Genomic DNA, 23,166 nt, shown 5'->3' with positions numbered 1-23,166 from the left:
GCCGTGTGAAGACGTGTGTGCGGAGGCTCCGTGTAAAAGTAGTCAAAAATATTAATATCGCCATATTTGTATCATTTTGGGGGGGCTGGACGAATAAGATTCTGTTTTGGGAGTGAACGAGTGCGTTCTCAGTGCAGTTTACGACCGAAAATGACCTCCAGATCGACTCGAACGGGCGGAGAAAAGCCGCCGGTGGTTAGCAACTTGACCTCCTCGGCTAGCAAGGGTGATATTAGCCTAACACGTGCCGACGACATGCCTCAGTGGGCTAAGGATATGATGTCCGAGATTAAAAACGGCAACGTTGAGAATACGAAATACAGGGAGGAGACAAAGACCGAGATCGTGAGGTGCAAAGAAGAAGTAGAGAAAGGAAGGAAAGAGACGAAGGCCGAGATGGAAAAATGGGCTAGGAGCGTGGAAGAGAATGCTAAAGCTCAGTTTGAGTTGCTACGTGGGGAGGTGAGGCTGATTAGCGATCATACTAGCAGTTTGGCTAATAGGATGGACGAACGGAAAAAAGAGGTGGATGAAATATTGAATGGTCAGTCTGACAGCATAACCAACATTGAGACAAAACTGAAAGAAATGGAGAAGGAGGTACTGAAGCTGAGGGGACGGAGTGAAGACCTCGAGGCACGATCACGACGCAACAACATACGTGTCGTGGGGGTAAGAGAAGGGGCCGAGACGGGCAAAAAGCCGTCAGACTTTATGGCGGGCTTGCTGAAAGACAAGTTGGGACTAGCAGTAACACCGACGCTTGATCGAGCACACCGGACACTCGGCGCGAGACGAGACGGGAACGGAGTTCCGCCGAGAGCGTTCGTCGTGAGATGTCACTACTTTACAGAGAAAGAGGAGATAATGAAGAAGGCGAGAGAAATGGAGAGAACACCGGAGGGTCGGAGCGGACAGATTCACATCTTCCCGGACTACACCCAGGAGGTAAACAGTAAGAGAGCAGCCTTCAAAGAAGCAAGAAGCCTCCTGCGGGCCTGCACGGGGATCAGATATGGGCTGCGTTACCCGGCAACCCTGGTGATTACGCCAGAAGGAGGGCAAACGAAAATCTTCGAGAGCCCAAAAGACGCCGTGGATTACATCAAGAAGAAACTGAACCCTGGGTGAAGCATATAGACTGGTTTCAGCTTGGCTAAGTAGAAATGTACACATGCTTACACTGTTGAAATGGGATGACTACTGCAAGCAGGATTTTGTTGACTAGATTTGACAATATTGACAAAGAAATATTTGTTTCAGTGTGTATTTAAGTGGGGATATGCACATGCACTCACATATATTGCTGGGTGTATGTATATATATATATATATATATATATATATTTTTTTTTTTTTTTTTCTGTGTATATAGATATATAATTCTCATCCCATCCTAGGAGCTACGGTTGCCCTGTCATATTATTGTTTTGTCTTATTCAAGGTTTAAGAATTGATTTTTCCCCCTTGGCTATTGTTGCCTACTGCCTATGGTATTGCCTTTTATTTCTATTTTTAATATTTTACATTATTTAGGATCTTGCTCTTGAGAGCTCCCTCTGTTTGTTTTTCCCATGAGGTGATTAAGTCAAAGGGGTGATGTTATACTTTTAAGGTTAGGGGGTGATATACACGGAGCCGCACACGGTAGGCTTGGTGTGTAGGAGGATGATGGACCGGTTGGCCACGAGAGAGCTCGTTAAAGAGCACTGTGTTAGCGTTCATATATGTAATGTGTTATGTGTTAGCTGTGTCTGTGTGTGTGACACCCCCCCCTCCCTCCCCAGACCCTCTCCTTTTAACCTTTTTGTTTTTGCTGCCAAATCTTCAAGGTGTGATCCGGAAAGTGGGTATCATAGGGGTGCAATGGTGATTCCGGGCTGCGGACTCCTGACATGGCACCAAACATGGATGCGAGCAGAATGGACACAAAATTGATGAGCTGGAACGTAAGGGCGATCAATAAGCCGGCTAAACGGAGTAAGATATTTTCGCATTTGAGAGACCAGGGAGCGGAGATAGTTTACTTACAGGAGACGCATTTGTTGAACAAGGACCACCTCAAGCTTTGTAGGGGGGGATTCAATCAGATTTATCACTCAAATTTCAATAGTAAGAGTCGAGGAGTGGCCATCCTTATACACAGGAATGTACAATTCGTAGAAACAACTACTATAAAAGATAAACATGGTCGATATGTTATTGTGGTTGGAAAATTATTCAATATGCCAGTGGTGTTGGCAAACATATACGCACCCAATTGGGATAATGTTCAATTTTTTAAGGACTTATTCTCATTACTGCCTAATTTGGACGCTCATAATCTGATTCTAGGGGGAGACCTAAACTGTGTCCTAGACTCAACCTTGGACCGCTCTAGCCCAACATCCAATGTATTAAGTAAATCAGCACAATGCATTAACTCTTTTTGTAAAGCATATGGTGTGTTTGATCCATGGAGATTCATAAACCCAACCTCCAGACAGTACTCCTTTTACTCCCCACCACATCAAACATATACTAGAATTGACTATTTCTTATTAGATAATAAACTGACTTCTATAGTAACAGATGTAGAATACACTGGTATAGTAATATCTGATCACAGCCCGGTCATGTTGAAACTTCACTTTCCTGAGAATACGCCACCTCAGAGAATGTGGCGCCTTAATAGCAGGCTATTGGCAGATGATGATTTTACAAAATTCATAAACTCGCAAATAGTCTTTTTCTTAGAACTTAATGATACCCCTGATATAAGTAATGGCACTCTGTGGGAATCCTTAAAAGCTTATTTACGAGGACAAATAATTTCATACAGTGCTGGTGAAAGGAAGAGAAAGATGAAACGTACCACGGAATTAATAAAAGCAATAAAAGAAGTTGACCTGGCAAATTCTATGACTCCCTCTGAGGAGCTACATAGAAAGCGGATTTTGCTCCAAACTGAATATGATGTCTTGATAAGTCAATGTGAGGAGGATCTATATCTTAGGTCAAGACAGGATCTCTATGAGCATGGTGAGCGTGCGGGTAAGCTCCTGAGCTACCAGTTGAAGCAATCAGCAGCTGCTGGCAGGATAGTACAGATAGGAGATAACCTGGGAAACAAAATTATAGATCAGAAGGGTATTAACGACCAATTTAAATCTTTTTATAAGGATCTGTATACTTCAGAAACAGATGACAAGGAACGAGTGAAAATTTTTTTTGAAAATCTGGAAATACCATCCCTAGATGACGCAGATAGGGATAGATTAGAGGGACCCATGACGGCTAGGGAGATAGAGAATGCGATTCGGAATATGAAGACAGGCAAAGCGCCGGGCCCTGATGGGTTCCCAAGTGAGTTTTATAAAACATTCGCTTCTAAACTGATACCCCTGCTTTGTGGAGTATATAGGGAGGTCCTTGATAAAAAAGCTTTGCCTCAAACAATGTCACAGGCTTTGATCTCTGTACTCCTTAAGAAAAATAAAGACCCACTTAAATGTGAATCATACCGCCCAGTGAGTCTACTTGGCTGTGATTATAAGATATTGGCCAAAATATTGGCGGCTAGGATTGAGCTTGTTATAAGTAAAATAATTCATCCTGACCAGACAGGGTTTGTTGCTGGTAGACAACTTTCCAGTAATCTCCGTCGCTTGTTTAATGTGATATACACTGCTGAAGATAACATTGAGCCTGAGATTGTGATCTCCCTGGATGCCCACAAAGCCTTTGATAGAATAGAGTATTTCTATCTGTTCACGGCCCTCGAGAGATTCGGATTCGGTCCTAAATTTCGCTCGTGGATTGAGATAATTTATGCGAACCCCCAGGCTATGGTAAGAACAAACAATATAATATCTGAACCTTTTCCTCTGTTTCGGGGGACAAGGCAGGGTTGCCCCTTGTCGCCCATGCTCTTTGATGTGGCAATTGAGCCCCTCGCAATAATGCTGAGGCATGCTGCTGAGCTCGGGGGAATACACAGGGGCACGCAAATTCATAAGTTGTCTTTATACGCTGATGACCTCCTCCTCTTCCTGTCGAATCCTGTCACGAACATCCCGGTAGCTCTTGGTATTATCGAAGACTATGGGAGGGTGTCGGGTTATAAAATTAACCTGGGAAAAAGTGTCCTTTTCCCAATTAATAAACAGGCGAGGAAACTTTCATTCCAGGCCTATCCCTTTACAACAAATAAGGATAAGTTTACCTATTTAGGTATCAATGTAACGAGGAGGTATAAAGATTTATTTAATCATAATTTTAAAGTAACATTGGATACGGCAAAATTAGATATGGAAAGGTGGTCATCCCTCCCCCTATCATTAGCAGGGAAGATAAATTCTGTTAAAATGAACATAATGCCACGGTTCCTCTATTTATTCCAGACGGTACCAATTTTCATACCGAAGTCATTTTTTAAAGAACTGAATAAATGTACATCCACCTTTATCTGGGAAAAAAAAGTCCCCCGGATAAGAAGGGAGTTCCTTGAGAGACAGAGGGAAGAGGGAGGCCTGGCCCTACCAAATTATATGCACTATTATTGGGCTGCTAATATACATAAGGTGTTGTTTTGGGTCTCAAAGTTGGATGACGATGAAACTCCAGTGTGGGTACATATGGAAAGATATGCATCTAGCCCGGTGTCCCTATGCTCCCTGGTCTGCGCTCCTCTGCCCTTAAGCAAACACCTTTACACAAACAACCCTGTTGTATGTGACTCTATCAAAATCTGGGTCCAATTCAGAACACATTTTAAAAATAGAAACGCCCTCCTGTCTGCTCCCGTCTATGGCAATCACTTATTCTCCCCGGCCCTTGGGGGAACAGCATTTAGGGAATGGTATAGAGCTGGGGTGGAATGCGTCAAAAATCTTTTTAAAGGTGGTGTTTTCATGTCTGCTGCTCAGTTGGAGAAGGAATATGGAATCCCCTCAAAGACGAATTACTTAAGATATTTTCAGGTTCGAGATTTTGTGAAAAAGACATTCGCCTCATCCCTTGAGTTGCCGCGGAGTGGATGGATAGATGGGCTGCTAGACATGAATCCAACTCTTAAAGGGACGGTTTCCACGCTCTATGTGAGCATCCAGAAGGTGGCTTCCCCATCCCTTGATATCTTACAAAGGAAGTGGGAGGAAGAGTTAGAATTGGACATATCAGATGTTGACTGGAGACGGGCAGTGGAACTAATACACTCTTCTTCTGTATGTGTTAGACATGGATTGATACAGTTTAAGGTCTTACACAGACTTCATTTCTCAAGGGACAAACTGGCAAGAATGTATCAGGGGGCTGATCCGACTTGCCCTAGATGTAAACAGTTGCCAGCCAATATAGGTCATATGTTCTGGTCCTGTCCCAAGCTGAAAGAGTTCTGGGCCAGAATTTTTAGAACTTTCTCGTCAATCTATAACAAAGATATAGAGCCCGGCCCTCTGACAGCCATCTTTGGTGTGACACCAAGGGAAGCGCCACTAACAATCTCTCAAAGGAAAACAATAGCATTCTCTTCATTGCTGGCTAGGAGATTGATCCTACTTAACTGGATAAAGGCGACACCGCCATCCCATAAACGATGGGTAGAAGAGGTGATGGCACACCTTAAATTAGAACATATTAGATTCACCTTGCAGGGCAACACTAAGAAGTACTCTACGGTCTGGCAGCCTTTTATTTCCTACTTTGAACATGAGTTCTAATTAGCCCCAACATAGATGGCAGCTTTTGACCCCCCCCCCTCCTTCCCTTCCCTTCCCACATGGGTGATGGGTATGTCTGATGTCTGATATTAGTATGGTATGTCTTGTTACTGTTTTGTCTGTGGTTTAGACCTGTATTTGAGATGTATGTTTTGAGTCCTGCTGTCTTTTTTTTAATTTATTTTTTTATTTTATTTTATTTTATTTTTTTTATTTTATTTATTTTTTTTTTTTGAATGGGATGTTTGTTGTTTGAACAGAAAATTCAATAAAAACACTTTGATAATAATAATAATATAATGTTATTACAGAGACCCAACAGTTCCCACCATGAGCAAGCACTTTGGCGACAATGGCAAGGAAAAACTTCCTTTTAAGAGGCAGAAACCTCAAGCAGAACCAGACTCTAGGTGGGCGGTCATCTGCTTTGACCGGTTGGGTTTGAGAAAGAGAGAGAGAGGGAGAGAGAGAGAGACATAGAGAGGGAGGGAGAAAGAGAGAGGGGGAGAGACAGACAGACAGACAGAAAGAGACAGAGAGAGAGATAGACATAAAGACACAGATAGACAGACCGACAGACGGACTAGCAGTAGAAATAGCAGCTATAATTATAATAATAATGGAAATATGACTGATGATAGTAGTTACAGCTGTAATAATAGCTGTAATAATAGCACAGTAGATCAAAATGATTATCTGATATTAGCTTGTTTACTAATACAGCTTTAGATGACAGAGATCTGATATTTAACAGTCCACACTTAATTTTCCTATTGTTTTGTCCTATAGCAGTGGTGGTCTTAATTTTTATTAGGTTTTTATTAATGACTGCTCTCCTGTTTAATTTTGATTGAATTAATTTAAGTGGTCGGGGGGGAGACACAGTCATTATGGGGTTTTGGGTGGGTAACTGCTCTAATGGAAGCGCAGAGAAGCGTGTAGGACTGCGACTCTGCATCCTGGTCTGGACTCTGGGTTGTCACGGTTTTGGTTCACTAATAAAGTCGGTCAGATTTCTAGATATGAGAGCCGCTCCATCCAAAGTGGCATGAATGCCGTCTCTCCTCATCAGACCAGGTCTCCTCCAGAAAGTCCGCCAATTATCTACGAAGCCCACATCGTTTGCTGGACACCACCTCGACAGCCAGCGGTTGAATGATGACATGCGGCTAAACATGTCATCACTGGTCAAATTGGGAAGGGGCCCAGAGAAAACTACGGAGTCCGACATAGTTTTTGCAAACGAACACACCGACTCCACGTTAATTTTAGTGACCTCCGATTGGCGTAACCGGGAGTCATTACCGCCGACGTGAATAACAATCTTACTGTATTTACGCTTATCCATGCATGCTAACAAGTACAACCTCATAGCCGTTAGCATGACTGTAGCCCGGTCTTGCTAAAACATCCTGTTTCCTTTCATATTAGATATCCAGAAATGTATTGATTGCTGACTTGTGCACTGTCAAGAAATCATCATGTACTGAGAATGTCTTTTGCAGCAAAACACTTTGATATTCTATGTGTCATTGTTATTTCTCCTCAGGTTGTATTCCATGGCCATGTTTTGAGTTGCTAGGAGAAGGAGACCCTAAAATCTGTCAGCACTATGTCCAAGCACCAAATGATGTGAAGATTGAGTTTGTACATGAGCCAAACCCCAAATATGACACAATGGTTGTCTCCTGGAAGCCCAGTTACTATGGTATGTTGATACAGATTGACAACGAAATACTCTCATCCTATATTCTAAAGCCAATTTCTGTATGCGGTTGTGATAAGGATACATAGCATGTCTTTAAATTGGGGTGAAAGTCATACAGTTGTTTGGTCAGTTTTTAAGACTGTAGCCAGTTTTGAAATTAAAATACCATGTCAGGCAGGAGTTACGTCCCCCAAATAATTTGTCATATCAGGGTTTGACATAAAGAAGATTTACTTCAGGTGACATACAGTGAATTATTTTTGAAAGGCGAAAATTATGCCTTGCATTATGAGAATGCTTCTAAGTACAGGTATGAGAGACAGCTCGTTGAATTATTCCAGGCTTTGACAGGTGACAGTATAACAGACTTTCTTGTTAAAAGTTTAATTGAGCATGCACTGAACTGGTGTAACACAAGCAGCACACACATGCATTTGACTTTGGAGTTTGTATGCAACTTAGATGATGGCTTGCCGAGTCCGTGACACTGACTTCACGCTGTCCTTTTGTGTTTGCTGCAGGCATCGCCTTCCTGCGAGGCTTTCAGGTGTCCCTCCAGGCTTTGGGAGGGTCTGGTGTTGCCTGTCAGCTCTTTCTCTTCCACCGTAACCTCTCCATCCCGGCTTCACATGCTCAAAGGGTAGGAAGGGCCCCGCTCGCTTTGGTCTGTGCTTCTTTTTCTGCCTAGAATGCCACTTTTAACGCAAATTCTTGTTAAAAGCAGTTCTCAACAACAAACAACTAAGCAATACTTTGAATATAAATACATTTACATTTTGATTACAGATTATTTCATCAGGGAGTGGATCTTAAATCTTTCCCACCCCAAAGACCAAAGACTTTCCCCTGGGAAGACACACCAGCAGCCAGTATCTTTTAGCTTCTGGACATACTCTCACATTATGACCTGGTGTTTATGAAATTATGTTATATTTTGGGTGGGATAACAGTGACATCATCCTTCAGAAAAACTGAAAATATGCCCTTATGATTTTATCAAGCTCATCAAGATCATTCAAAAGCTGTAATTATCACACGAGAGGCAACGTCACAGGAAGTCTGTTATTTAGCCTTTTGTTATGAGAATGTCCTGAAGGACTATGACACCATACACCATTGGACATGCTCACAACGGTGGGAACTCCACATGCATACATTTAAACCACATTAACACTTAATCCAATGAAAGGAACACACATTACTGTGTTTGACTTGGTAAACGATGAAAACGGTGAGGTTTCTAATAACCCTTATTTTGATAACTATAGGTTGTATGGGGCTGATTTTGTTTTTGAAACAAATCATTTTTGCTCAACCCTGTGTACACAACTCATCTGTCTAATTTTATATGTAATCTGCCAGTTTCAAAGAAGAGATATTTGCGTCACTATGTCCCACGACGATGCATTTTATGTCTGACATATTAGAAACAGATTAGTGCAATTTGCCCATTACTAGGCAACAAGTTGCTATCCACCTGCTTCATTTCGGTTTCTGTAATCAGAATCAGAATCAGAATCAGAAACTGTTTATTGCCAAGTAACATACATTACAAGGAATTTGCTGTGGTCTGAAGGTGCTATTGTTTTGATAACAAATAAGTAGAATATAAAAGCTAAAATAAGAATAAGAATAAAAATAAAAATAAAAAATAAGATAAGATAAATAACAACAGTGCAGTGACCAGAATAAAGTAAAGTGTCCAGATAAAGTGTCCAGTAGGGGGTGGGTGCGTTAATGTAACGCAGTGGGGACAGGGGTGATGTACGTTAATATAACGTATATTGTGTTAATTGTTTTACATGTAAAAACTATGTCCTATAGCATCCCTGGCTGAATGATGGTCTAACTCTTCACAAAACCTTTATAGATGACACACAGTGCTGTAGCTCCAAAACTGTGGGAACCATGAAGGTTGAAAAGCACTATATATGTGAGACCATTTGAGTCCATTTACTTTAACATCCTGATGGAATATGTCACAATAGCTTTACAATTTTCCTTGGATTATATGCTTTAGATTGAAAATGAATTAGCATTACTGTCATTTATACTCAAATACCACTTTTTAACCCTTTTAACTCAACTTAATGACAATCTCTAATGGAGTCCTATAGGTGAGCATTTGAACTCACCTATAGAATATGTATATGAAATATGTATTCGCATAAAGCATTGGAAAATAGCACAAATCACACATGAAATGCAGCTTTAATCTAGCATTACTTCACTAAAGCATGCTTCACCTTACATACAAGCTTTATAATTTAACTAACAGAACCAATAATAACACAGCTTTAAGAACAGACTCATGAAATCAACAGATTATTTAAGTATTCTGGACCATACCAAAGGTCATTAACACATCCATACATGTCCTTGAGGCGTCATCATACAATAAAGAAAAGTGTGAAATTGTTAAAGTGTAGCAAGTGTTAAACCAACAAGTGACTTTTAAGAACTGCAATGCATAAACACCATATTGTTGCCTATGAAAGACAGGGATCATGTTTTAAAAAACGTGATATCTATTTAATGGTAAATGTTTCATGAAAGAACCACAAGTTAGTACCAGAGCTACAGGCTGCAATGACCACTCTGTACTAGTATTCTGGTACTCTGGGAGGCAAATCTGACCATAACCAAGTCCAAGTCTCATATCCAAATCTGCATATGCTCAAATCAAATCATCCTACAAAAAAGTAAGTAAAAAGTTCAAATTCAATCAAAAACACACAACGTCACATCACATAAAATGGCAACTCGACTCAACAATTCTTTGGGGAAAGTGTTGATAAACATATGTCAGCTGGGATTGGCTGTAGCCCCCCTGTGACTCTCAAGGATAAGTGGGTATAGCAAATAGATGGATGAATATATATAATATATAACAGCAATATATATGAGACTTTGTATGAGAAAGCCGTTCTATTTAACCACTAATAAAGAATATGTCAAAAACTCTTATCTCAGCTTATCAGATAAGTGTGCAGTGTGTTTGAAGTCATAATTGCCACTGAATTCTGCAGGTGTACAAGTCAGACCCTTTCCCCGGCCTCTCCCTTGGGTCCCAGTATGCTGTTACCGTCATGGCTCTGCCAGTGCCTGAGGAGTGGGAGAGGTTCTACCACAGCAAGATCTTTTCCACACGCTGTAAGACTACTTTAAGCTCTAGACTAGATATTATCTCATAAAGCACACACACACACACACACACAGTTTCAGTGAACTTTGTGGTTGCTTCAGGGTAACCTTCAAAATCTAAATCCCTCCTTCTCTTGGCTTATTTACTGTACATATAATGACATCTCCTGCTCTGTCCCCAGAAAGCTCTCTGCTCTCTAAACTTTGCCCTTTTCATCATATATCTTTCAGTAAGACTATTGTCAAAACAATGGTGAATTTATAGTAATATGCGCTGGTTTTGCAGCATGTGCAGAGAAGAACGGTCTTGAGCAGTGCAAAAAAGGTGAGAATTTCTCATAGTTCCCAAATAAAGTCTGGTATAACAATAAATGTTTTCCTTCTTCGGTAATGCTTCAATTTACAGGTCCACAAATTTCATGGAAAGTAGGTGATAATTAGCAAGTTACGTATTTGAAATTTCTTTGAAATTATCCCCAAATTACCCCTAAATGTGTCCAAAATTACTGCAAAATTATTTAAGAATTATATTGTGCTCTTTCCTAATAAGCAGTTGCGGTTCGATTTTTCACAAAAGTTAAACTTGCTGAAAATCTATCAATCCATGAATAAATGCTGCAGCTCTTCAATAACCAAGAAATTCCTGCGTTTTGCTTCCCAGCTGTTGGGTAAAAGTGAAGGGGGTTAGCCCTGAAGTCGATCTGCCCAGGAGGAAAACAAAGTCTTCCCTGTGCTACCGACAAGGGTCTGGAAGCTAGCACAGGAGCTTTGGCCCTGCAGGAGGAGAAGGTTTTCAAGTCCGGGGTGGGGGGACCCAGTGGGGGAGTGGCGCCGGAATGGGCACCAGAACCGGAGACAGATGAGATGGCAACGGAACAGGGTTTAGCTAGTAGGAACTATCTAGATATCAGTTAACTTCGTATTACTTTCCTTGAAATGTATGTATGCATGTAATTATCACCTACTTATCATGAAATTTGCGGACCTGTAAAATGAAGCGTTACCGTTTCTTCTTATGATCAGCTTGACATCATGTCAATATTTTATGGTCTGGTTGTAGACTGGTATCCCAAATATATTGAGGTCCAACATGAAGGGACTGCCATCATAGTGACCTTTAACCTGGCTCCCCCGAACCTGGGCATCAGAAGCTACTTCTCACTGTGTTACGCAAACGGCATAATGAAATACACAGACATAACACCTGTGAGTTGTTTCAACTTCTGCAGCTTTATATTTTGCCAATGCCTTGCTTCTATTATGTGTATTACGGAACTATTTGATAATTAAGTGAACTGAATACTTGTATTTAATTTCCTTAGAATTCCACCAACAACAAAACTCATCACAGCTATCAGCTGAATGGCCTTCAAGAAGGAACCAATTACACTTGTGAGGTAAAATAAAAGTGGATTATAACTATTCTATCCTTAACACTGATTGCATAATATATAAAACTACAACTGTTTTCAACCTAATCTCAGGGGCTTTGTGTTTAATAAATTATATTGAAATACCAGTCTCAAAAAATATGTATTATATGGACTATCTATATATTTTATGCATTAATTTTCAACCATCGGCATTTAGCATTTAGCCAGATATTTCCCCTCAAGAGCTGGTGGAGAGCAAAACAGAGATAAAAGGAGAGTGAATATTGGACTTGCATTCATCATCACAACCCCAAATTAATGCTAATGTTGCTCCATGTCTTCTGGATAAATAGGCTGTTAGCCAACACAGTCGATATATCAACTTTATAAGGTGATGTGTCAGTGTTTTGTTTACAGCTTGTTGCGCTGCCCCCAAGTGGCCCCCAAAAGAAGTTTATTTTGTCAATCTACAAGGTCAAGAATGAACTGTCATGCTCAACATTTCTTGTTTCACAGATTGCAGCTAACGAAGTGGATGCAGTGAGGAAAACATTCAGTGTTCAAGTCATGCACATTCAAAAAGGTGGGGGAGGTTGTTTTATTGCTGCTGATCCACACAATCACTATGCATCATAGTAGGTGCTATGCAAACCTCTCTTTTCATTTTGTTGTGGAGATATAAGTGATATAATATTTAAGTGTCTGTTGGACCATGAATACAGTCTGTGTATATTTAATACATGTGTGATCAATCCCATCAGTCTTTCATCCCTTTAAGTAATACTTTGGAATTTGGGGAAATATTCTTATTATGCTTCCAGTCTTTATGCTAAACTAAAATAATCTACTCCCAGCTCTAGCTCCATAATTAGCACACAGGCATGACAGTGGTATCAATCATCTCATTTTAACTCTCGGCAGTAATTAGTAACGCATTTTCCAAAATGTCAAACTACTTCTTTAAGGTCTGTCACTGAATTATCATGTAATCACAACTCCCCACTCCTCAGAAGGTGCCTTGCAACTCTCTGTCACTCTCTCCTGGGCTTTGATGCTTCCACTGGGCCTGGCTGTGGTAGCCATACTTGTAGTCTTACTGGCTGCTCTCACCAGGAGGAGGCCCAAGCTGCAGATGAAGAAACTTGACATAAAACCAGGTGCGAAGACAAACCAAATACTTCATGTAAAATCACTGCTTGCATTTCATGAAAGCTAATCAAAATAAGTCATGATAATAATCCATTTTACACCATTTGACAGAGAACCTTTCTTGTACCTCTGTTCTGTCTTTTCCATTACTGGCATGATGTGAAATACAACCAGATTTCTTATTTTCATCCATTCAGATGTTATCAAGCAGCATCAAGAAAGCGGGACTCAGGAGGAAGTGATGGCATTGCCCAGAAACAGGCTGACCCCTCCTCGTCTTCTGATTTGCTACAGCAGTTATGATGGGCCCGCTCATGTCAAAGCTGTCATGCAGTTAGGGGCCTTCATACAACAACACATGGCCACTCAGGTAGTGGACATGACATGTCGTGGCTCTAATGCCTTTTCCTACAGGTGTGCTGATTCAGTGGAATCGGACAGGCAGAAACAAATTATGAATACATCCATCCATTCATTTTCTACTGCTTATCCGGGGCCGGGCACGCGGTGGGCAGCAGGCTAACCAAGGTGGTCCAGACATCCCTCTCCCTAGCAATGTTTTCTAGGGAGATCTCGAGGCGTTCCCAGGCCAGATGAGATATGTAATCCCTCCAACGTGTTCTGGGTCTAACCCGGGGTCTCCTACCAGTTGGACATGTCCAGAAATCCTCCAAAGGAAGGTGCTCAGGATTCATCCTGATCAGATGCCCGAACCACCTCAACTGGCTCCTTTCGATGCAAAGGAGCAGCGGCTCTACTCCGAGCTCCCTTCGGATCCCTTTTGAGGTCCTCCCCCTATCTCTAAGGCTGACCCCAGCCACCTTGATGAGGAAACTCATTTCGGTCGCTTGTATACCCAATCTCATTCTTTCGGTCCTTACCCAAAGCTCATGACCATAGCTAGGGGTTGGAAGGTAGATCGAGTGGTAAATCAAAAGCTTTGCCTTCCGGCTTAGCTCCCTCTTCACCACAACAGTTCAATACAACACCTGCATTAGTGCTGACACCGCATCAATCCGCTGGTCGATCTCACGCTCTATTTTACTCTCACTCGTGAACAAGACCCCGAGATACTTGAACTCCCTGCTTGAGGCAGTAACTCAGATTGCTCAGGCAGGGAGCAATCCACCTTTTTCCAGGAGAGAACCATGTCCTCGGACTTGGAGATGCTGACTCTCATCACGACCACTTTGCACTCGGCTGCAAACCGCCCCAGTGCATGCTGTGGGTCACAATCTGATGAAGCCAACAGAGCCACATCATCTGCAGAGAGCAGAGAAGCAATTCTGAAGTCCCCAAACCAAACACTCTCCTCTCCCGGCTGTGCCTTGAGATCCTGTCCATGAATATCACAAACAGAATCTGTGACAAGGGACACCCATCGAAAACGTATTTGACTTTTGTGCAGAATATACAGATACAGCTTGCACTATATATATATATATATATACAGTATATATATATATATATATATACACATATACATATAAGGACCAGGTGGCTTGTAGCAACGGCCCCGATGACCCCATACTCCCACAGTACCCCTCACAGGACCCCCCGGGGACACGGTCATAAGCCTTCTCCAAGTCCACAAAACACATGTAGACTGGATGGGAAACCCCACCCCCCACCCCAGTAAGCCCCCAAGGGTCCACTGTCCACAAGGCTAGGACGGAAATACAAAAAAGGATAACTGTCATCTTACAAAGCTAATTATTATATTGACAATTTCTGTGTTTCAATCTTTTCTTTAATATGAAATAGGGGTGTGTAAAATGTGTTATTAGAACACTTTGTCGTGACAGTGTTCTCCTTTGTTCTTCCCAGGTGTGCTTGGACCTGTGGGACTCTCTGAGCGTGGCTGAGGAGGGCAGTATGGCCTGGCACTGCCGTCAGATCCGGGAGAGCGACTTTATCTTGGTGATCTGTTCTTGGGGCTTCAATCGCAGACCTAAGCCAGAGCCAGAGGGTGACAACAAAGATGAGGCAGACAGAGGGCTGGACTTTGGGTCCAACGCCTTCAGCTCTGATGTAGCCATCAGACTTGTCGGAGAGGAGGTGGGACGAGCCAAAGCCAGGGGCCAGGACATGTCCAAATACATGGCGGCCATTTTTGAGTACTCTGAGGAAACAGACATTCCCACTGAGCTGAGGCTGGTATCTCACTACACGCTGACAAGTGACTTACCGCTGCTCTTCTCCCACCTCCATGGAGTGGCTCTGCATAGGCCGGGGGGTTACCTGAAGATAAACTACATCTCAGAGGAGGGCTTTTCTAAGTCACCAGCCGGAGCAGCTCTGCAGTTAGCAATCTACGAGGCTGGGATGGCAATGAGGGCAAAAAGGTATCACTCTGTGGAGGGAGGGAACTAAACACTAAAAAAAGCAATCCAATACGCCCTAACTTAATGGTGGTCCTCAGCCCAGTATAGGAGAATAGTTGGCTTACATAGCCAGACCTATCTCCACACTTCGGAGAAAGGTCTAGCTCAACCCATTATCATTCTGGGACAGGAGAAAAAAACGCTCTGGCTTGTTTGTATTTCTTTAAACCAATCACAATCGTCTTGGACAGCGCTAAGCCCAGGATGCAGTGACTGTGCCCTTGCAAAACGGTAACACGCAGACTGAAATAGTTGGCCAATGGCAGTCTTATCCCAACAGCCTACATCCGGTGAGTCAGACTACCTGAAGATAGACACTGATGATGGCCACAAACTTAACGGTTCCCTTAAATAATTGACCAACTAATCACCTCTGCCTCAGTTGTGCTGCAATGGCAGCAGCAGTGCACTTTGACCTCTAAAATGTGTTAACATGGTATATGTGTGTGTGTGTGTGTGTGTACAGGAAGGATTTGTTAAAAGAACGTCCAGTAATGTGTGTAATGGTCAAAAAAGCTATCTTAGTCTTACAAAAGACATTTTCTGTTTGTTTTCTTGCAGTGTCATGTGAAGTTATTATGAAATGAAAAACTTGTAATACAAGCATTGTACATAAATAAACAATTAATCTCATACGCGAGTTATTGAAGTTATCGTTTGAGAATGTTTGCCTTGAAGTACATACTGAACATTGTATACATGTATGTTTACAGTCATGCTTATAGTTTATGTATACATGTGCATATCTCATATATTCAAGAATGGATTAATAGGTCCCATCATTTGTAATGTTATGCTGATGTAAGGTGACGTGGATAAATGTGAGTTGTCTTGCATTTTGTGTTGTATTTTTGTGAAATTTAGATTTTCTTTTATGCATCTAATCATCTAATAAAATAAGATTAAAACAAGTTTTCTTTGGCTCATCAAATATGTCATATATGGCTTATTCATGACATTTGTGTATGACTGAATGGGAGGTATTGTCGATGCTGTAGGTTGCCAGGCTGCAGAAAAACCTCTATCTGTCTAGAGTAATTTTGGTAATCAACCATGTCTGAATACAGTTGATTAGATGCCATTTTAGTTTTTAAGTGAAGGATTGGTTTGTTAATTATGAACCTTTCGCGTGTATATATAATTAACAATTCAAATTGTAATTACAGTTTAGTGACTTGAGCAACAAGGTCTGGCAACCCGGTTGGAGGAGGCATCGTTGTGAGCCATAGACTGTTTAAAGCATATTGGGTTAAGTTAAAGGGATCTGATGAGGAACAACCTGCAACAAATGTGCTGTGTGGTTGTTGGGAATATTCACAACAACGTAAAGGACTTGGTTGGAATATTGATACAGTAGCAGTCGAATATGGTTTAAATGGGTTAGATTATGGGCTAAATATTGTGTGGGGTAATTTTCATCCCAATGTGGACTTGCCACTTGTGGAGCAGAAAAGAGAATGGACTGAAAGGAATGTGGATAACATTGGATATCAGAATCAGATTCAGAATCAGAAATACTTTATTGATCCCCAGGGGGAAATTGTACAGTACCGGTGCTCCCATTCAAGAGTAGAAAGCAGCATAAATTAGAAATGAAAGTATGTAAAAAATATAAAAATGAGAAATAGAAAATAAAAATATACACATTTACAATATTTTCAAATATGAAAAATAAAAGTAAAAAATATATACAATAGCAATGTATATGTATGTATGTGTATATATATATATATATATATATATATATACATATGTACAGTGCATCCGGAAAGTATTCACGGCGCTTCACTTTTTCCACATTTTGTTATGTTACACCCTTATTCCAAAATGGATTAAATTAATTTTTTTCCTCAAAATTCTACACACAACACCCCATAATGACAATGTGAAAAAAGTTTTTTTGAAATTTTTGCAAATTTATTAAAAATAAAAAACTAAGAAATCACATGTACATAAGTATTCACAGCCTTTGCCATGAAGCTCAAAATTGAGCTCAGGTGCATCCTGTTTCCACTGATCATCCTTGAGATGTTTCTGCAGCTTAATTGGAGTCCACCTGTGGTAAATTCAGTTGATTGGACATGATTTGGAAAGGCACACACCTGTCTATATAAGGTCCCACAGTTGACAGTGCATGTCAGAGCACAAACCAAGCATGAAGTCAAAGGAATTGTCTGTAGACCTCCGAGACAGGATTGTCTCGAGGCACAAATCTGGGGAAGGTTACAGAAAAATTTCTGCTGCTTTGAAGGTCCCAATGAGCACAGTGGCCTCCATCATCCGTAAGTGGAAGAAGTTCGGAACCACCAGGACTCTTCCTAGAGCTGGCCGGCCATCTAAACTGAGTAATCGGGGGAGAAGGGCCTTAGTCAGGGAGGTGACCAAGAACCTGATGGTCACTCTGTCAGAGCTCCAGAGTTCCTCTGTGGAGAGAGGAGAACCTTCCAGAAGGACAACCATCTCTGCAGCAATCCACCAATCAGGCCTGTATGGTAGAGTGGCCAGACGGAAGCCACTCCTTAGTAAAAGGCACATAGCAGCCCACCTGGAGTTTGCCAAAAGGCACCTGAAGGACTCTCAGACCATGAGAAACAAAATTCTCTGGTCTGATGAGACAAAGATTGAACTCTTTGGTGTGAATGCCAGGCGTCACGTTTGGAGGAAACCAGGCACCGCTCATCACCAGGCCAATACCATCCCTACAGTGAAGCATGGTGGTGGCAGCATCATGCTGTGGGGATGTTTTTCAGCGGCAGGAACTGGGAGACTAGTCAGGATAGAGGGAAAGATGAATGCAGCAAAGTACAGAGACATCCTGGATGAAAACCTGCTCCAGAGCGCTCTTGACCTCAGACTGGGGCGACGGTTTATCTTTCAGCAGGACAACGACCCTAAGCACACAGCCAAGATATCAAAGGAGTGGCTTCAGGACAACTCTGTGAATGTCCTTGAGTGGCCCAGCCAGAGCCCAGACTTGAATCCGATTGAACATCTCTGGAGAGATCTGAAAATGGCTGTGCACCGACGCTTCCCATCCAACCTGATGGAGCTTGAGAGGTGCTGCAAAGAGGAATGGGTGAAACTGCCCAAAGATAGGTGTGCCAAGCTTGTGGCATCATATTCAAAAAGACTTGAGGCTGTAATTGCTGCCAAAGGTGCATCAACAAAGTATTGAGCAAAGGCTGTGAATACTTATGTACATGTGATTTCTCAGGTTTTTTATTTTTAATAAATTTGCAAAAATCTCAAATAAACTTTTTTCACGTTGTCATTATGGGGTGTTGTGTGTAGAATTTTGAGGAAAAAAATGAATTTAATCCATTTTGGTATAAGGCTGCAACATAACAAAATGTGGAAAAAGTGAAGCGCTGTGAATACTTTCCGGATGCACTGTATGTATTGCACTATTGTGTTTGACCATATATGTATTGCACTGACATTTAAGAATAAGTAATAGTGAGGTAGTATATGTAGAAGCAGGTCCAGATTTCCAGTCTGTTTCTTCTGAGTGTCTGACACTCTGAGGGAGGAGTTGAACAGTTTGATGGCCACAGGCAGGAATGATTTCCTGTGGCGCTCAGTTGTATATTTGGACTCTGGATCACTGTTACACCACAGTCATTAACGCTTTTCACGCCGTCACCCGCGCTGCATTGGGACACTCTGACCATGACATAGTCCACCTGATTCCTGCATACAGGCAGAAATTAAAACTTTCTAAGTCTGTTGCGAGAACTTCGAAGAAGTGGACCAGTGAAGCTGCAGAGGACCTGAAGGCGTGTTTGGACTGTACTGACTGGGATGTTTTCAGGACTGCTACCAACAGTCTGGATGAGTACACAGAGGTTGTGACTTCATATATCAGCTTCTGTGAGGACTGCTGCGTACCAACTCGGACCAGGGTGAGTTATAACAACGACAAACCCTGGTTCACAGAAAGACTGCGACAGCTGAGGTTGGAAAAGGAAGAGGCGTTTAAGAGTGGCAACAGAGCAGAGTTTAAGGAAGCCAAGTACAAGTTTAGCAAGGCGGTGAGGGAAGCTAAACGACTGTACTCAGAGAGACTACAAGACCAGTTCTCCTCCAACGACTCTGCTTCTGTGTGGAGGGGGCTCAGACAGATCACCAACTACAAGCCAAGAGCCTCTTCAACACCTCACTGGAGACATGCCACGTGCCAGCCTGCTTCAAGGCCTCCACCATCATCTCCGTCCCCAAAAAACCAGGGCCCACAGGATTAAATGACTACACACCCGTCGCCCTGACCTCTGTGGTCATGAAATCATTTGAACGCCTGGTTTTGTCCCACCTCAAATCCATCACCGACCCTCTGCTGGACCCCCTGCAGTTCGCCTACAGAGCCAACAGGTCTGTAGACGACGCCGTCAACTTGGCCCTACACTTCATCCTCCAGCACCTGGACTCCGCAGGATCCTATGCCAGGATCCTGTTCGTGGACTTCAGCTCTGCCTTCAACACGATCGTCCCGGCTCTTCTTCAGGACAAGCTCTCCCAGCTGAACGTGCCTGACCCCACCTGCAGGTGGATCACAGATTTCCTGTCTGACAGGAAGCAGCACGTGAAGCTGGGGAAACACGTCTCAGACTCGCGGACGATCAGCATCGGCTCCCCTCAAGGCTGTGTTCTTTCTCCTCTACTCTTCTCCCTGTACACCAACAGCTGCACCTCCAGTCACCAGTCCGTCAAGCTCCGTCAAGCTCCTGAGGGAGCTGAACATCATCTCTTCAGGACCTGTACTCCTCCAGGACCCTGAGGAGAGCAGGGAAGATCGCTGCTGACCCCTCCCACCCTGGACACCATCTGTTCGACCCCCTCCCCTCTGGCAGGAGGCTGCGGTCCATCAGGACCAAAACCTCCCACCACAAAAACAGTTTCTTCCCCTCTGCAGTCAACCTGACGAACTTACATTGACCCCCCCCCGAACACAAACACAAGTTATACGTTATATTAACGTACATCACCCCTGTCCCCCCTGCGTTACATTAACGCACCCACCCCCTACTGGACACTTTATTTTGGTCACTACACTGTTTGTTATTTATCTTATCTTATTTTTATTTTACCTTTTATATTCTACATATTTGTTGTCAAAACAATAGCACCTTCAGACCACGGCAAATTCCTTGTAATGTATGTTACTTAGTAATAAACAGTTTCTGATTCTGATATGCATCTTGTCACGACTGAGCAAGGCAAAAAATGAACCCACACACACGACTCAAACAAAGTACAAATATATAATAAAGAGTATTTATTTATAACAAAATATGAAGCTTGACAAAGCAAGAGATATCTACAAAGTTAACAACAGAAAATCACTCCCAAAAAGTGGAGGAACAAAACTAGGAAAAACAAGACAGTAAAGTGAACAAATTAACAAGAACACTGAAACAACTCACACAGGGACTAACAGGAAATCTTGACATGGAATTACCGCTGGTTATCATGGCACTGAGGACAAGACAAACTGCCACAAGACAAAGGGAGACGCAGACTATTTAAACATGAGGTGAGTGAACACAGGTGGAAACAATCAGGGGGACTGACAATCACAAAGGCGGGAAACACGAGGGCAGGAAGTAAAATGTTCTGAAACGAGAGGGCACACAATACTACAAAATAAAACAGGAAATGACAAGACAACATGACTAAACGAGACAAAAACGGTAACTTAACGTAAATGACGAGACATGACACATCCTGCCAAAAGTGTTTTAACAGAATGCTGGGAACATAATGAGACAAAAGTTTTGGGTGGATTGGTGATGCAAAGGCCATCAATTACAGTACAGCCCCACAGTTTCAATTTCTTCCATTCTTCCCTGGTTGTTCTCCTTGCCAAGTATAGACCTCAATATACAGCAGCAATTGAAGGACAAGTCAAAGCAACTTTCAGTATGCCGCAAAGTTTGATCAGCATTTTTCAGACTCTGTGTTCATATTCACAGATGGCTCCAAAGATCCTGTTACAGGGTGTGCAGGTGCAGCAGCTTATATCCGAGTGACTGAATCATATATTAGGAAAGGAGTGTCAGACCACTTGTCAGTATATACCTCAGAGCTATTGGCAATATTATTGGCCTTGCAGTGGATAGAAGAGAAGGAAATAAATAACACTGTTATTGCATCTGACAGCTTTGCAGCACTAACAAGCATGAGATCTGGCAGATCATCATTTAGGACAGATATTCTTAATGAAATATTTCTTTTCAATTCAATTCAATTCAATTTTATTTATATAGCGCCAAATCACAACAAAAGTCATCTCATGACACTTTACAAATAGAGCAGGTCTAGACCGACTCTTTATAATGTTATTACAGGAAGACTTCCGGATGTGCTTTGCCGTGTGAAGACGTGTGTGCGGAGGCTCCGTGTAAAAGTAGTCAAAAATATTAATATCGCCATATTTGTATCATTTTGGGGGGGCTGGACGAATAAGATTCTGTTTTGGGAGTGAACGAGTGCGTTCTCAGTGCAGTTTACGACCGAAAATGACCTCCAGATCGACTCGAACGGGCGGAGAAAAGCCGCCGGTGGTTAGCAACTTGACCTCCTCGGCTAGCAAGGGTGATATTAGCCTAACACGTGCCGACGACATGCCTCAGTGGGCTAAGGATATGATGTCCGAGATTAAAAACGGCAACGTTGAGAATACGAAATACAGGGAGGAGACAAAGACCGAGATCGTGAGGTGCAAAGAAGAAGTAGAGAAAGGAAGGAAAGAGACGAAGGCCGAGATGGAAAAATGGGCTAGGAGCGTGGAAGAGAATGCTAAAGCTCAGTTTGAGTTGCTACGTGGGGAGGTGAGGCTGATTAGCGATCATACTAGCAGTTTGGCTAATAGGATGGACGAACGGAAAAAAGAGGTGGATGAAATATTGAATGGTCAGTCTGACAGCATAACCAACATTGAGACAAAACTGAAAGAAATGGAGAAGGAGGTACTGAAGCTGAGGGGACGGAGTGAAGACCTCGAGGCACGATCACGACGCAACAACATACGTGTCGTGGGGGTAAGAGAAGGGGCCGAGACGGGCAAAAAGCCGTCAGACTTTATGGCGGGCTTGCTGAAAGACAAGTTGGGACTAGCAGTAACACCGACGCTTGATCGAGCACACCGGACACTCGGCGCGAGACGAGACGGGAACGGAGTTCCGCCGAGAGCGTTCGTCGTGAGATGTCACTACTTTACAGAGAAAGAGGAGATAATGAAGAAGGCGAGAGAAATGGAGAGAACACCGGAGGGTCGGAGCGGACAGATTCACATCTTCCCGGACTACACCCAGGAGGTAAACAGTAAGAGAGCAGCCTTCAAAGAAGCAAGAAGCCTCCTGCGGGCCTGCACGGGGATCAGATATGGGCTGCGTTACCCGGCAACCCTGGTGATTACGCCAGAAGGAGGGCAAACGAAAATCTTCGAGAGCCCAAAAGACGCCGTGGATTACATCAAGAAGAAACTGAACCCTGGGTGAAGCATATAGACTGGTTTCAGCTTGGCTAAGTAGAAATGTACACATGCTTACACTGTTGAAATGGGATGACTACTGCAAGCAGGATTTTGTTGACTAGATTTGACAATATTGACAAAGAAATATTTGTTTCAGTGTGTATTTAAGTGGGGATATGCACATGCACTCACATATATTGCTGGGTGTATGTATATATATATATATATATATATATATT

General features: G+C 42.5%; 1 protein-coding gene across 1 annotated transcript in view; it reads left to right on the top strand.

The window, feature by feature from the left end:
• LOC139288629 (uncharacterized) overlaps positions 1–16,367 on the top strand; it is a 31,556-nt gene extending 15,189 nt beyond the window's left edge. The window contains 10 exon segments of the mRNA XM_070909969.1: positions 7,248–7,406; positions 7,928–8,046; positions 10,436–10,559; positions 10,837–10,875; positions 11,611–11,756; positions 11,873–11,947; positions 12,440–12,506; positions 12,934–13,080; positions 13,270–13,442; positions 14,900–16,367. Coding sequence (XP_070766070.1) covers positions 7,248–7,406; positions 7,928–8,046; positions 10,436–10,559; positions 10,837–10,875; positions 11,611–11,756; positions 11,873–11,947; positions 12,440–12,506; positions 12,934–13,080; positions 13,270–13,442; positions 14,900–15,445 — 1,595 coding nt within the window. The 3' untranslated portion in view covers positions 15,446–16,367.
• The last annotated feature ends 6,799 nt before the right edge of the window (positions 16,368–23,166 follow it).

This window comes from Enoplosus armatus, chromosome 8, assembly GCF_043641665.1.
Source record: "Enoplosus armatus isolate fEnoArm2 chromosome 8, fEnoArm2.hap1, whole genome shotgun sequence".
Lineage (NCBI taxonomy): Eukaryota > Metazoa > Chordata > Actinopteri > Centrarchiformes > Enoplosidae > Enoplosus > Enoplosus armatus.
This window is presented reverse-complemented; position numbering and strand designations above follow the sequence as displayed.